The sequence below is a fragment of the Gordionus sp. m RMFG-2023 genome, chromosome 1 (assembly GCF_954871325.1).
Source record: "Gordionus sp. m RMFG-2023 chromosome 1, tfGorSpeb1-WG-v2, whole genome shotgun sequence".
In the NCBI taxonomy this organism is placed as follows: domain Eukaryota; kingdom Metazoa; phylum Nematomorpha; class Gordioida; order Chordodea; family Parachordodidae; genus Gordionus; species Gordionus sp. m RMFG-2023.
The window spans coordinates 36,934,945-36,950,979 of NC_088775.1; the positions used below are offsets into that span (position 1 = coordinate 36,934,945).

Below are 16,035 nucleotides of genomic sequence, written 5' to 3' on the forward strand. Positions count from 1 at the left end.
AAAGAGTTGAAGTTAAACAGAATATAGAAGTGGGTTGAAAAATTATATTGTAATTTTATTAACGGATTTGATTTAATAGAAATTGTTGTTATTGGTGTTAAATAAAATTACAGGAGAAATTCGAAACGAATTTAACGAAGAAAAAGTTTGAGTTGAATATATGTATAAGTGTATATTTGGAGTATTTACGTTATTAATACTGTCTTATTTATTAACACTACAAATTATTAAAATATTTATTCTAAAGGTGATTGTCAATTTTTTGTGAGATGAAAAGTTTTAAATTTATAAAATACTGGGAAGTTCAATATAATATTATTGGAGCGTTGCTGGTGTTGGGTATATGGATGTGTAGTTTAATCCTAGGAAGGAGGACTAGGCGCAATCGAAGTGTTAGAATCAAAGGGCAGACTTTAACGATAGAAGGAAATAATGGAGAGGAGGATGTGATGGGAAAGGTAACATGGTTGCCAGTGCAAGAATTAATAAAGGGTTGGACTGATAGTGAGGTATTAGGTTTGTCAGAAAATAATTTAATAAATAGACGTGCTGAAGGTGATGTATTTGGAAAATATGGGTATAAAAGTCAAGTGTTGAGACCATATGGAGACAGAGAAAATCTGGTGAAAAATAGAACGGAGATGAGACCGAGATTTAATTCTCGAGGGAGAGGAGACATAACTTGTTATAATTGTGGTGGACAAGGACATATGGTTAGGGATTGTCAAGAAACAAAGTGTTTTGGATGCGGCAAACGTGGTCATATAGCACCCTTTTGTCCGCAGAAACAAGAAAGATTGAGATGCGCCGGGTGCGGGAGATTTGGTCATAATAAAGAGGATTGTAATGTAGATAGATATAATACAAGGGGTGGTTTCCCACAAAGGGGAATGGATCAACAAAATACTCCCATGGTACGAACTATAGAAAATAAGAGGAGCGAAGGAATAATGGTGTCGAAACATACTGAGGAAGGAAAGGCGTTGAATGCGATGTGTTTAAATGTCGGAAGGAAGGACATGTGGCTAGAGATTGTTTAAATTTTTGACTATATGATAGTGTGGATAATATAATTAAAAGAGGGCAGGAAAAAGAGGTGAGAAATATAAAATCCAAGGATGTAAGAAAAAAGGAAAGAAAAAGGGTTGAAAAATATGTATTACAATAGTAAAATAGAAGAAAAAAAAGATATAAATATGTTACAAGAAGGGAGGGCGTATGATATTTGTCCCAGAGTGTTGTTAAATTTTAATGGAAATTTTGTGCCAATGTTATTTGATACAGGGGCGGCGATTACAGTGATGGGATATGATACATATCAAAGTGTGTGGCCAGATGGTAGAATTAAAAGAGAGGAAATAAAGGTTCGACAATTCGATGGATCAGAGATGGCAATAATGGGAAGAGTCGAGATTGAGTTGATGATAGAGAGCAGAATAGTAGTGTTGGATTTATGGATCATTGATAAAAGAGTTGAAACGGTTTTGGGATGGGAATGGATTGTACGCATTGGTCCATGGTATAGTTTTTGGGGTGTATTTGCATGGTGTGGTATATTTTTGCCCATTGTAGGTGATGATGAAAATGAAAGTATAATATATTCGGGTAATCAAAGGTTGCCAGGGGTTGAGACTATATTTAATAAAAAGGAGATAGGAGAAAGGGAGGGAAGGTTTGAAATAAGGGAAAATTTTAAAGGGGAAATAGGTGAGAATTTTAGGGGGGAAATAAGAGAAAATTTTAAGGGGGAAATAAGGGAGACTTTTAGGGGGGAAATAGGTGATAATTTTAAGGGGGAAATAAGGGAAAATTTTAGGGAGGAAATAGGGGAGACTTTTAAGGGGGAAATAGGGGAGAATTTTAAAAGGGGGACTTGGGGAGAGGATCGCGAAATGTCATGCGATGGGTTGCAAAAAAGAGAAATTGAGTTGCGAGGAGAAGAGCTGGAGACGGAAAAATTGAGAAGTGGAAAAGATATGGAGTTAGGAATGGCGCGAGTGCGGGAAGGAGTTGAGAAATTAATTAACAAATATAAGGAGATTTTTGACGAAGGGTTGGGATGCTTAAGGGATTACGAAGTAGATATCAAATTAAAGGAAAATTGTGTACCAAAATTTTGTGCGTTGCGAAGAATACCGTTTGAATGGCGAAAGGAGGTGGAAATAGAGTTGAATCAATGGGTGAGAAGGGGCATCGTATGTCCAGTGGAATATAGTGAGTGGGCAACGCCCTTAGTGCCTGTGAAGAAAGCAAATGGGAAGCTTCGATTGTGCGCAGATTTCCGGGTAACTTTAAACCCGTGGGTTGTAGAAGTAAAATATCCGTTGCCACGGATTGAGGAGATATTGGCCAATTTAAAGGGGAGTTTATATTTTTCCAAAGTGGATTTTTCCAATGCGTATTTACAACTGCGAGTGAGGCCAGAGGTGAGAAATTTGTTAACAATTACTACTCCGCAAGGGTTGTATGCATTTTGTAGATTGCCGTTTGGACTTAGCGTATCGGCTCCAATTTTTCAGCGGACCATGGCGGCTATTTTTCAGGGGTTGGAGGGGGTTTACTATTATATGGATGATGTGCTGGTGACAGGAGTAACGCCTGAACAACATGAACAGAGGTTGGAAGAGGTGTTTAGGAGAATTCAGGAAAAGGGTTTGCGAGCAAGTGCTGGAAAAAGTGTGTTGGTGGTCACAGAAGTCGTGTATTTGGGACACAGAATTACAGGAAAGGAGGTGAGACCAATAGATAAAAATATGGTTGAAATAACAAATATGTGTAGGCCAAGTAATAAAGTGGAGATACAGTCATTTTTAGGGATGGTCAACTATTATCATCGATTTGTGGAGGATTTTGCGCAAATAGCGGCACCATTATATGAATTGTTGAAAAAAGGAGCACGTTTTGAGTGGAAGAACGAGCAGGAGGAGGCGTTTAAAGCGTTGAAATGTAAGATTGGAAAGGAACCAGTGCTTGTGTGTTATAACAATGATTTGGAGGTTGTGTTGGCAGTGGATGCATCCAATAAAGGGATTGGTGGAGCCTTATTACATTATATAGATGGGTTGGAAAGACCGGTGATATTTTTCTCCCGGATCTTTAAGTCAGCGGAGTCGAGGTACTCGGTTATTGAAAAAGAGGCGTTAGCGGTAATATTTGGGTTGACCAAGTGTAGGGAATATTTAATTGGGCGGAAGTTTGTTATATATACAGATCACAAACCTTTAGTGCATCTTTTTAAGAAGGATAATAAAGAGTTGATGTTATCGCCAAGATTACAGAGATGGTTATTATTGGTGGGTAGTTTTGATGTTCAAGTCAAATATCGGCGTGGGAGAGAGAATTATTTACCGGATATTTTATCCAGATGTGGAGCAGGAGAAATTTGTGATGAAAAAAAAAGGATGAGGAAGAGAATGAACAAGGGTTGATTCGAACGGTAGCGGCAATATCTAGAGGAGAACCTGTAACATGGGAAGGGCTGAAAAGTGCTACATTGAAGGATCGAGAGTTGACACGAATTAAGGCGTGTATAGCGGGTAGAAAACCATGCAGAATTGAGGACAAGAGGTTCAAAAATGTAGAAAAAGAGTTGACAATAATGGATGAATGTGTGGTGCGAGGAAATCGTGGAGTAGTTCCGAGGAAATTAAGGGAAGCCGTGTTGAACATGATTCATGCTGGGCATCAAGGGGTTGAACGAATGAAACAATGGGGAAGAGAATATGTGTGGTGGCCCGGAATGAATGAGGAGATTATAAATATAAGCCGGGGTTGCGTGATATGTAACTCTTGGGCCAGTATGCCTCGTAGAGATAAAGAAAGTGTTTGGCCGAAAGCTACTCAGGCGTGGGACAGGGTTCACATCGACTTTTTTGATTTTGAGAACAAGATTTATATACTGGTGGTGGATGCTTATTCAAAGTGGGTAGAATATGAGGAGGTGAGAGGTTTAACGACGCAAGTGGTGATAAAAACTTTAAAAAATCTGTGGGCCAGGTTTGGGGTTGCAAAAATGATTGTTTCGGATGGAGGGCCAGCGTTTGTAAGTAGGAATTTTGAAACCTTTTGTGCTGAAACGGGTGCGAAGCATATATTAGCTCCACCTTACCATCCGAGTTCCAATGGTCAGGCGGAACGAATGGTGGCGGTAGTAAAGAGTTGGTTAAGAAAATCTAAATATGGAGGGGGCGAGATTTGGATAGCGGTAGCGTATTACAATAATAACAAAAAAGGGGAGGAAAGGTCTCCAGCGGAAAAATTTTTGGGGCGTCGGACTCGTATGCTATTGGATTTATTGAAGCCCATGCCAGATGAGTTGCAAATGACAACGGTCAATGATGAGCAAGTGGTGAATAAGACCTGCGGATTTGTGATAGGTCAAAATGTGTGGATCAGAAATTATGGAGGTTCAAGGAAATGGGAGTTGAGAATAATAATGGAGAAATTGGGGAGCAGATTATATAAAGTCAAGTTTGGGGATGGAAGAGATGGTATAAGACATTTCGATCAAATACGGAGGGGAGTTGAACCGGGGCAGTTGAGATCGGGAGGTAAAGTGTTGAGAGAGAAGTGAAATATCAGGAATAAAGAGTTGTAATATATAAAAGAAAAAGGGTGAAACCAAGAGTTATGTCTTGGTGAATTTGTAATATATAAGGACAAGGAGATGCAAAACCTGATTGACCAAGTGAAATATCGGGACTAAAGAGTTGTAATATAAAGAAAGGGGGTGAAACAAGAGTTCTATCTTTGTGAATTTGTAATATCTAGGAACAAAGAGTTGCAAGCCTGGCTAAAAGGGGTAATATATTTTTTTTAAAAAAAAGGGGAGGTAAAACAAGTTATCTCTTGGGAAATTGTTAATGTCCAAACAAAGAGTTGGATAATCGTATTCGATATAGACATATATATCTTAATGCGTAAGGCTTTCTCATTTAGGAAAAAATATCAGGACTAAAGAGTTGTAATATATAAAAAGAGGGGGTGAAACTAGAGTTCTATCTTTGTGAATTTGTAATATCTAAGGACAAGGAGTTGCAAGCCTAGCTAAAAGGTGGTAGTATATATAAAAAAAAGGGAGGTGAAACAAGAGTTATCTCTTGGGAAATTTTTAATGTCCAAGGACAAAGAGTTAGATAATCTTATTCGATATAGATATATATATCTTAATGCGTAGGGTTTTCTTCTTAAGGGAGTTGACCAAAATATATTGCGTGGGTTGACAACAGTATTTATATATTATTACGGGGTGTCTAATTACCGGAGTTGATTTAAATATATCATTTGGATTAAATATAGAAGGGGTTAATTAAGATATATCACTGTGGTCAGTAACAGTATCTATATCTTATTAAGGGATGTTTTCTTATTACGAGTTGTCTAATTTATTTAATTATGGGATGTTTTCTTATTACGAGTTGTCTAATTTATTTAATTATGGGATGTTTTCTTATTACGGGTTGTTTAATTTATTTAAAATTTTTTTTTTAGGAAATTAATTTTTATAATTAATTAATCAATTTGTGGAGTAAAAAGAGTTGTGAACAAGGTCGTTGTAAAAAAAAAGGGGTTGTTTGTAATTGAACACAAGGAAAAAAATGTAAAATTTGGGATGTTTGTGGAGAAAAAATTACAAGAGATGTTAAAATTTACGAGCGTGGCAAGTGTTGGCAGAATAATTATGGGGTGTCACGATGTTTTGAATAGAAGAAATTGGCGTTTATATCATAATTTTTTTTATATAATTAAAGTATTTTTGAAAATTATTTTCTTTATAATTAAAATATTTTTTTTGAAAATTAACATTTTTTTTTTAAGAAGAATTTTTAAAATTTAAAAATGCTAGTACATAAGTTTATATATTTACCCGGAATGATCATCAGAATAAGTGTATTCACGCAAAATACTGAGGAGCGATTATCCGAATTCCCTACGCCGGCGGTTCAATCCAGCCCGATACGAAGAGGACGGAATCCTCCACGGACTTGTTATCTCTGCCAATCCCGAGACCACCTACAAGATCGGTGTCCACGGAAACCGAGGCGACAACTAGAAAGACGGCCAACTCGGGATATCCAGACGGGACCAGTAATACAGGAGGTACCTGTGTCAAGGGTGGCGCCTACGGTAGCGGAAGCAGTTGATAATACAAGCAATGGGGTGGAAGCACCCGATATAGTGGATTTAGAGATGACAGATTTAGAATTGGACGCCTTCCTGAGGGGGGAGTGAAGAGATGGTCTTCTGTTGATGGCGGCGTATTATAATTATCTTATATTACATTTTACATTTTATTGATTGCGTAAATGACATTTTATTGATTTTATTTAAAAAAAAATTATAATATTGAAATTATTATTATTATTATTATTGTTGTTGAAAAAAGAAAATTTTTGTTTTATTTTATTATATTTTTTTGATAAAATTTTTAGAAAATAAAATTAATTAAAGATAAAAAAAAAGGAAGTTGTAAAAAAAAAAGGAGTTAACGTAAGTTTTTTTTTTTAAATAAGAAAATTGCGTTGAAAGAGTTGATCGTTTCTTTTTATTATTAAAAAGTGTTAATAAGGGAGAGAAACACTACAAATATATCAATAACTAAATATTAATTTAGCATTAACAGTTGAAGCTTAATTGACTTTTATTATTTAAATTATTATATAACCTTAAATAAATATAATCATTTATTAATTGAAAATTAACAAATTTAATATTGTAATTAGCCGAGTTCAAAACACTAATCAACTACATTTAGATTTTTAATTATAATTTTCATTTCTCTTCCTAAAATTATTTTCAAGGTCTAAATCCAAATGAGTATAAGATATTTATTTATAAAAAGTAAGTAGATAAATAGTTTATAATCCTTTATAATATATAATTATTTATAAAATATTATGTAAAATGCCAATTTTTACAGACATTTTTGACAGTTATATAATATATTACAGTTAATAATTTTAAAATTTTAAAAATAATGCTTTTGATAATAAATATAAGTAACAATTTGCATTTAATTATTTAACATCTATTTATTAAATATATTATTAAAATTAAATTTCTTATTATTCATCCCACAATGGATGTAATAAATTCGATTTCTTTTCTTTTTTTTACGTGTTTTTAGGAAAGCTATTTTCTTCTTCTTTGAAAAACAGTTTTGAGCTAAATTTATATGAATATATTTTTGATATTATTACAATCTCATTTCTAATATGGCTTCCTTGCCGTGTAAATAACTCAAAACTTCAATATATTTGCATAATTTCTTCTAAAGATTTTTACTGTTTTTGTTTTATCAATTTATCTAACATAATAAATTCTGATATGGGTTACCATCGTGAGTGTCATGACCTTTTGTCAATGTAACTTGCTAGAATTATATAGCCTTATGTGGTTTTTAAAAACCATTATCAATTGAGGCATATGTATGAATTAATTAACCTTTTTTATCACTTGTAATTATTTACGCAAAATTTTTTTATATCAGCAATCAAAAATATTTTATACTGTAATAAATAGATTTTGTATTAAAAAATATTACTTTTAGAAATTTATTGTATTGTTTTAATTATTTATATGCTAGTTTATTTTGTATGCAAAATATCATAAATGACAAAATAATTCAGAATAATTGTCTAGAGTTAGCATATTTTAAAAATGTATAATATATTAATATAAAACCCGGCCGAAGGCCGGCAAAAGCGGGCCAAAGGCCAACAAATTTAGGGGGTAGGGGGCGAAGCCCCCATAAATTTTTTTTTAGCTGAGCACCCTGAGATTGTAAAGGCTAGCGACGCCCCTGATTAGTTTATTTTGTATGCATAATAAATAAATGACAAAATATGAAATTCAGAATAATTGTTTAGTTAGCAAATTTTAAAAAGTATAATATATTAATATAAAATCCGGCCGAAGGCCCGCAAATTAGGGGGGTGGGCGGGAAGGTATGGGAAGTGAAGTCTCATAAAAAATTTTTAGTTGAGCGCCCTAAGATTGTAAAGGCTAGCGACGCCCCTGATATAAAGCTCATGAGAAAATTATTTTTTTGATATTAACAGATTTTATTTTAAGCTTAATTGTTAAAATAAAGAAATATTCGCTTGATAAATTATATCCTTATTTTTAAATTGGGCTAAATCCCTACTAATTCCTCTCAATATCGATGTCTAATATTCTATTTTAGACAAGACTTTTCCCCGTGTCTTTACAAATAAATATAAGTTAAGATTATTTTTTATTCAAGGATGGCACAGGTGTGTAAATTTATCCAGAGTGCTCTTTAACAAAAGAATTCCACACACTAATTAGGAAAATATACAGGTACATAGTATCTTCGGAAACAAAGCCCAGCAAGGAAACAGACGAAAGAAGTTTACAGACAATAGAGATGAGAATGTTAATAACGATAACTAGGGTTTAAATAAGGATAGAACACGAAATACAAATATGATAGGAAGTTTAAAGGGAGTATCCAATAAAACAAAGATTTGTGAACAGAGTTAGGATATACGATAAAAACTATATAGGAAACAAGGTTACTTTTAGAAGTGATTGGTAAACGAAAAAGAAGATCAAAATTCCAATGGGCCCACAAGGTTTAAGCCAATATAGTAAAATTAAATAAAATGGATTCTATGAACATATAAAGTGGAAGGAGATATATTGAAGGGAATTACCATCCAAAAAAGTGAGAAGTTTTTATCTTAAAAATAAACAAGAGCAAATTTTTGATTAAAAGCTTTATATAACATGAGTCGTTTTAAAGTGGCTCTAAGCTGAGCCAATTAAAACGGCCACGGTTAATTACCCATTTTATCGACTAATTAGTAGACTAAGTAAGCCAATAAAAAATAAGCTAAATCTAGCCGATTCCCATTATATATTTCACCGAATATTTCCGGATATTATTCTGAACATAATAACGGGGAAAAATTTAATATTAATGAGGAAAGAAACTTTTAATTAATTAAATTTATCAATTTAAAATATATAATTGTGTATAAAAAAAAGTGAAATAATTTTCTTTAAATAATCAAGGGGAGGGGGGGGGTGGGTATACAAATTTTTATTCTAAAAAAGCACATGAGAAGAGAGGGAGGAGGCTAAATGGTCATACTATTGAGCCATAAATCTAACCCCATATGATTAGAATGACGTTCTTGGGTAAAAGACTCTGATGAATGATTAAATTTTTTTTAATAAGTAATAGTTTATTAAGCAATTTTGTCAATGACAATTAATAAATATACGGTTATTTGATAGAGGGTAACAATACTTAAAATCATAAGTATTATAGCGAACATATTATTTACAAATTTTAAAATGGAAAAAAGAAAAGAATTACATTTAAAAAACGAATTAAATTACAATTTCTAATTTTAACTTTTCATTTAGGTTTGATAAAAATATAATAGTTTAATTATTATCGTTTCTAAATTCGTGTTTAAAATATAAAAGAACAAGATTTTTAAAAAATAAACTATAAGGAGAAAATATTATACATGGTTAATTGTATTCCAAAAAGGAACCATAATTATATCGAAAATTTTTTATTTTTATAACGAGAATTTAAGTAGGCGGTAATATTTGATATTGAAGGTGAGAAGGCAATATATGCTGTGGCAAGCAAAATATCGGATTTATTGGTAATATATTGCGGGGATACGTGCCTAACAAAGATAATCCGGATATACCAAAAACGGTGTGGAAAGGGTCGGGCTGCAAATAAAGAAACATTTTTTAAAATTTTTATAAGTGAATTGATCAAATTTTAAATTTATATCTAAATCAATTATCAAAATCTAACTGTTAAAAATGACGTTCAAACTGTAAGATATCAAGTTATAATTTTATTAGTAGAAAGTATATTATAATTTATTTCCAAGGTATAAAAACGAATGATATCCAAAACAATAAAAAATATTTAAAAAATAGAATGAATTTAATATTCAATTAAAATGCATTACTGTTACTAGTTCTCCCCATTACAAATTGAATTCGTCTTAATAACGTAGTAAGCGTTTTGATATTACTTATTTAAATACGTCATTATTTTATATTTATCTATTAGTGATATGCAATATCGATTTTTATTTTGGTCTGAGCACGTCCGCGGGTCGGTAGAAAAAACATTTGTATCAGAGCCCGGCTCTGAGGCCCATTAAAAAAAGGAGTTTATAATCAAACTCAAAATATTTATTTTATTCTCTATTTTATATTTATTACAAAATATGATTTGAAAATGATTAGTAAATATTTTTCACCTGATTTTTTATTAAACTTTTCTTATATTTAAAAAATTAAAATAATGGTTATATTCAATTCAGTGTGAAAATGAAAGATTTCAAATTAAAATATCATTAAATTTTCAATTAAATGAAAGATTTCAAATTAAAATATCATTAAATTTTCAATTTAGGCTATGTCCAAAACATCAAAAAATTAAATTCACAAACTTTCGAAACTTTAATGAAAATGAATAAATAAGCTATCTTAAATATAAACATGCACAAAATATAATTCTAGAAAATTTTATAAATTAAACATACGATTTCATTAAAATTTGCAAAAGTTTTAAACTTTTTGGCATTATTTTAAAATAGGACATGGCCTTAAAATTATCAAAACATTACTTATAAATCACCTGACATTTTATTACAAATACCTTATGGATATTATTTAAACTGATTTTAAGTAATTTAATAAATGAAAATTTAGTGGCCTTCCCTAAAAATTTCCATTCAATTTATTTGATTTTATATTTTATAACGCAAATTTATAGATAAAGTATTTTATCATAATATTTAAAAAGAAAAACTAATTTTCCAGTTTTCTAGTTAGTCTGTTTCTAAATTTTAATTAACGTAGACGAAAGGAGGCAAACATTCTTTCCGTAGAATCTGTTACACTAAAGAATTGACTGGATATTATAATTATTTTTGTATTATCGACAGAAATCTTTTTATATTAGGATCTCCAAAAATTCGAGTTAATATGGAAGGGACCACTATTTGACTAAACGTTTATGATTTGGTTTAGTGTACAATATTAATACCAGTTGTGCCAGTCATTGTTTAACACTATGTTCAGTGATTATTTTGAAACAAATCCAAGGTTTTGTGATTCAAATTAGTTAAAGATCTTTGATAGTAATATTTATAACTTTTTGTTAAATTAATTTGCCAATTTGTCGGATTTCTATATATGGTATTTACCATTAGACTTCATATCTTGAAATAACTAGAGTATTCAATATAAACAAACATCTGAATTAACGTATTCTCTAAATGAGAATTCATACCAATAGTATTCCTCATTCTCAACATGTTTTAATCCGTAACTATGCAAGTAATTACAATTCCTGTATTTTATAATAAGACCTATCTTTTCAAAATGTAAATTTAATTTTTGTAATGAAATTTCCTTATTTAAGTATTTAAATAAAAATATGAAGGTATTCCTTTTTACTATGAATAAAGAAATCACATGAATAAGATGGTATAAAATTTTATTCCCCATTGTTTATAGCTTTGATCATATAAAATCCAACTGTAAAAAAATCTGCTTGCTTGATCTTTACTATGCTGTCTGATACTACATCAATTTTTTCTGTAATATAATTCCTGCATGCCAACCAGAGGTCTTACGTTTTCAACCCTTGCCCTTTGAGTCACAAATTCTTATTTTTATAATATTTTTGCTTCCAAAACGAATTTTTAATAAGTTCTCGCTTTGAAAGCTCCTCGTTGTTCAGAGTCCCATGGTTATGAAAAATCATCTAAAGAGGGCATTCATACGTCTTTGAATCTTGAGTGTTCATAGGAGTTATCAAAACATCTGCTAAATTTAACAGATCCGAAGTTCTGCTCTCTACATAAAAGTTCCATCGCTTTATACCGCTAATGCCTAATATTGTCAAAAGAAAAGTTTCAAATTCAGGTGAGGTAAATAGTGTACTATTATCTTAAACAATGTAACGTGGTAAACCAGATCTAGAAAATAGTTTCGAGATTATTGATTATACTCGCCGAATTAATGAGTAAAAATTGCAATTTTAATCGTGTGAATCAATTGCGTTTTGTACCGTGCCCCTATTGGGCGAATCCTGGCTATGCCACTGATTGTGGCCGCATATCTATGAATTGAGTCTTATTTGGCATTTTATAAAAAAATATATAGTAGTGTCCATGTCCATTTTCCTAAATTTATTTACATAATTTTCACAAATATTCATAATATATTAATTATCGCGGTTTTTAATAATAAATTATATAAATATTGAGTGTCTCTTGTATCTTTTAGATACAAGATTTTGAAAAGTATTTGTATTCAAAGATTTGCCAAACCCTGCTTATGAAGTAACAGCCAGCATGAAACAATTGAGAGATGCATACATGGATAAAATGTTTTAACTAACGACACTTTGTAAAAAAAGTATATCGAAACCACCACTAAGTTATGAATTAATTTTATTTGTAGTACAACTCTATTGTTTAATAAATATTGTTGTGTTTGAGAAGTAATAGAATTTGAATCAAATATTTTGAAATATAAAAATGACTTTTTATATGCTGGTTCTTTTATAGCCGAAACTTAATATGTTAATCTCTTAAACAAAGTGATAAAAAGTATATTCAAATTATAAAATAAAAACTTAAACAATGTTAAGATAATACTTAAGAAATATGATAAAAAAAACTATTCAAATTATGCTTATGTACAATAATAAATTATAGAACGTTAATATAATATATCATATTCAAATATAACACTATCCATCACCTGGCAAAAATTTTCCGGTGCTTTTCAGTTTCGTTAGGTAAGGTGAAGACTTTTCTTTTATTTCATATGTTCATTCGTTATTATTCCGTTGTAGAAAATTGATGGTTCAGAGCTCAATACACTTTCCCTTATATTTTCCTGGTTAGTCGTAATATCTTTATTTGTGATAAATCTATTCCGTAAGTGATTCAAATGTCTTTTCCCTATAGCTTAAGGCATTGTAAATATATGTCGTTGGACTAACTCGATCTCTTATTTCTCCAGGTAACCAACTGGGTTGATTCCATACCGTATCTTTATCTTGAAACGTTTTTAGTTCCTCATTATTAAGTTATATTTAAACCCTTCATGTATTAATTTCGAAAAGGGTCCTAAAAACTCCCGTCTTAATAATAATGATGCTGGAGTAACTTGCTGCATGTGGAGATTTGCGATACGGGAATAAAATACTGTTAATACATAAAAGTCATAGAAGATTAACTTATAATTTTTTTTTGATAAAAACAAAAAACTACTTCTAAAGATTTTTTACAAAAATAACTTGGAATTATAAGTAAAATTTGGTTGTAAATTCAGTTTGAGTATTCTCAAAAAATCTTCATTTTAAAAAATTTTCAGATATCATAATCTTTGAAGATTTTTTTTGAGCAATTATACTCTGCCTTTTTTAAACATGCTTTTGGATGATAATAGTGTAAAATCTAGCTACTAAATGTTTTCCTATATATTTTATATAAAAATATAATGGAAATAAACATTAAATGAATAATGATCTGTAATCTCAAACACTGCTCATGAAATTTATAACTCACCCCCAAATATAGATGATAAGAATATAGGAAATATCATTAAAATAATCTTTTATAAAGGTACTATATATTTTAATGAATTTTGATTCATAAAAATTCAAGTCTAAGATTATGATTTGTTGCTATAAGAAATTCCTACTGAGTACTGAGATATACCAAACGATGTTTATAATCTTGCATCTTTCTCAAATTTGGAAATATGTGATGCCTACTTTTATGGTAAAATTTTAAATATTATTTTCATTTTTTATATAGCCATAAACCAAAATTTTGATTCTTCAGCAATTAAATAGAGGACAAAATTATGATTCACCCGTCATTCTCGACGGGATTTATGCTTGTATATATATAATCAATATTTTTATTATCCTCATTAAAAATATCATCAAAAACCTAGAACACAAGATGTTCTCATTTTGTTAGGTAATTAAAATGTTCAGAATGAAGATGACAAAATACATAACTCCTAATTTACGGATTAGTTTATGTTTTATCATTGTGTTCCTCTCTTGTTTCAACCACATTTATTAGCAAAAAAATAGCAGACTGACAGAATATCAGTATCTTGATTTTTCATCTATGTAAAATACTCCTGATATAATTTAAACACTTCGGGAACTTGTTCTATAATTTCTATATCAAGCGTACCCTCTTAATTTCATTTCGATTTTAAAATTTAAATAAATAAGCACGAAGTGAAAGGAATAGAATAAATTTAATTTTCAAAATATATCCTTATCACAAAATAAATTTGTATTTTTTTTTTACAAAATGGATGTATCAAGCATACTTAATATTTGTTATAGAAATATAGCCCTAAACTAAAGCTATTTGTTTTTATAAACATGGGCTCAGATTAGAATCTTGTATAAACTCAGGTAAACCCATTATGAAATTTTGAACAATATTGTTGAAATTGAATAGTCCCATAAAATTTTACATCTTGCCTTGCTCGGTCAATAATTAATTTCTCATAACTTGTCTTTAATTGCTAACTGTAATGTATGAGCTGCACATCTAATGTTATAAACCTTTGGAGTTATATCTTATAATTGGCCCATATCCACCATTTCTTCATTTAATTTAGCAATAGTTAGAATCTTGAAATCACTGAAAAAACCTATGGCAATAATTGATTGTAAGATGCATATCGATTTACGATATGCTGGATCGATTGTTAAAATTGATAGCTTCTTATATGAACTCTGCTACAACATCGGTAGTTATCTAGAGGAAACAGAATGGGATTTAATAGCTAATATAATTGAAGTTTTGAAACCACTTAAGATGACAACCTTGAGACTATAATCGGAGCAAAAGGCCTCTCCAATTTTTATGGTATTTGGGTAAAATGCCGTTTAGAATTGTTAAAAATAGATAATAATTTTTCCAATGAGGTATTAGGGCATACGAGATTTAAAGAGGAAACTTATTTAAATATTAATAATCCATATACCTCACTACAGTAGCGTCATTGGGGGGGGGGAATCGCATAAAAAAGAGAATTTTGAAATTAGCTAAAAAAATTCATTTAAAAAAAATATTTTTGAGCCCACTGAGATTGTAAAGGCTAGTGACGCCCTTGCCTCACTATATTTAGATCCCAAGTATCAAATCTTAATAACAATTGATCAGGAAGAGGGTGTTAAGGTTAATTTAGCGAAATTGTGAGAAAAACATTAATCATTAAATTATTGAATGCATCAACATTAATTTCAGCTACAAATGATCTGAATGATTTTGAAAAATTGCTATTTGAAGAAGAAAATTAACATAGCATCTTTCATCTATCCATCCCAAATGGCGAAGTTTTTCCGGTTCATCTTTTGGAACAATATAACCTAACAAATGAAATGGAATTTTGATGTCTATAGATTCAAATATTCTTAACTCATTCCTTATCATGAATATAACTATTCAAGATTAATAAACAAATAAGATATATATGCCTTATATTATTATTTATTTAAATTACAATATCGGAAAGGGTAAGTTCCACCAGGGGCGGACTGGCCATAAGACCCGGTGGGCATTTTGCCCACGAGGCTGCGAGAAAATGTCGATTTTGAGGCCGATCGGAGGAAAATATAAAAAAAGAGGCCGATTAGAAAAAAAAAATATTATTATGTCCATAATATTTTCTCTTATCATTTATTTTTAATATCGCATTCCTTGAGAATTATCATGTAATTTACTATCGTCGCTTGACGCTATATTATCACGTGCTTTTCCTTGTTTTTTTTTCGAATGAAGTGAATCGCTTCCTTTTGAGCTTGACTACGATTAGAGTGTAAATTAAGTTTTAATTAATTTATTATATTATATTTTTATACATTAATTTATTGTAGAAATAATATAGCAAACTTTTGTTATTGTATTGTTCTTAATTCAAGAAAAGAAATCAAATAAAACCCAGGTAATAATAATTTTAATAAATAAATTT

General features: G+C 30.6%; 1 protein-coding gene across 1 annotated transcript in view; it reads right to left on the reverse strand.

Annotated features, from left to right (window-relative positions):
• Window positions 1-9,561: 9,561 nt before the first annotated feature.
• LOC135931623 (geranylgeranyl transferase type-2 subunit beta-like) overlaps window positions 9,562-16,035 on the reverse strand; it is a 31,394-nt gene continuing 24,920 nt past the window's right edge. The window contains exon 9 of the mRNA XM_065468859.1: window positions 9,562-9,720. Within this exon, the coding sequence (XP_065324931.1) occupies window positions 9,571-9,720 (150 nt within the window). The 3' untranslated portion in view covers window positions 9,562-9,570. The remainder of the gene's footprint in view (window positions 9,721-16,035) is intronic.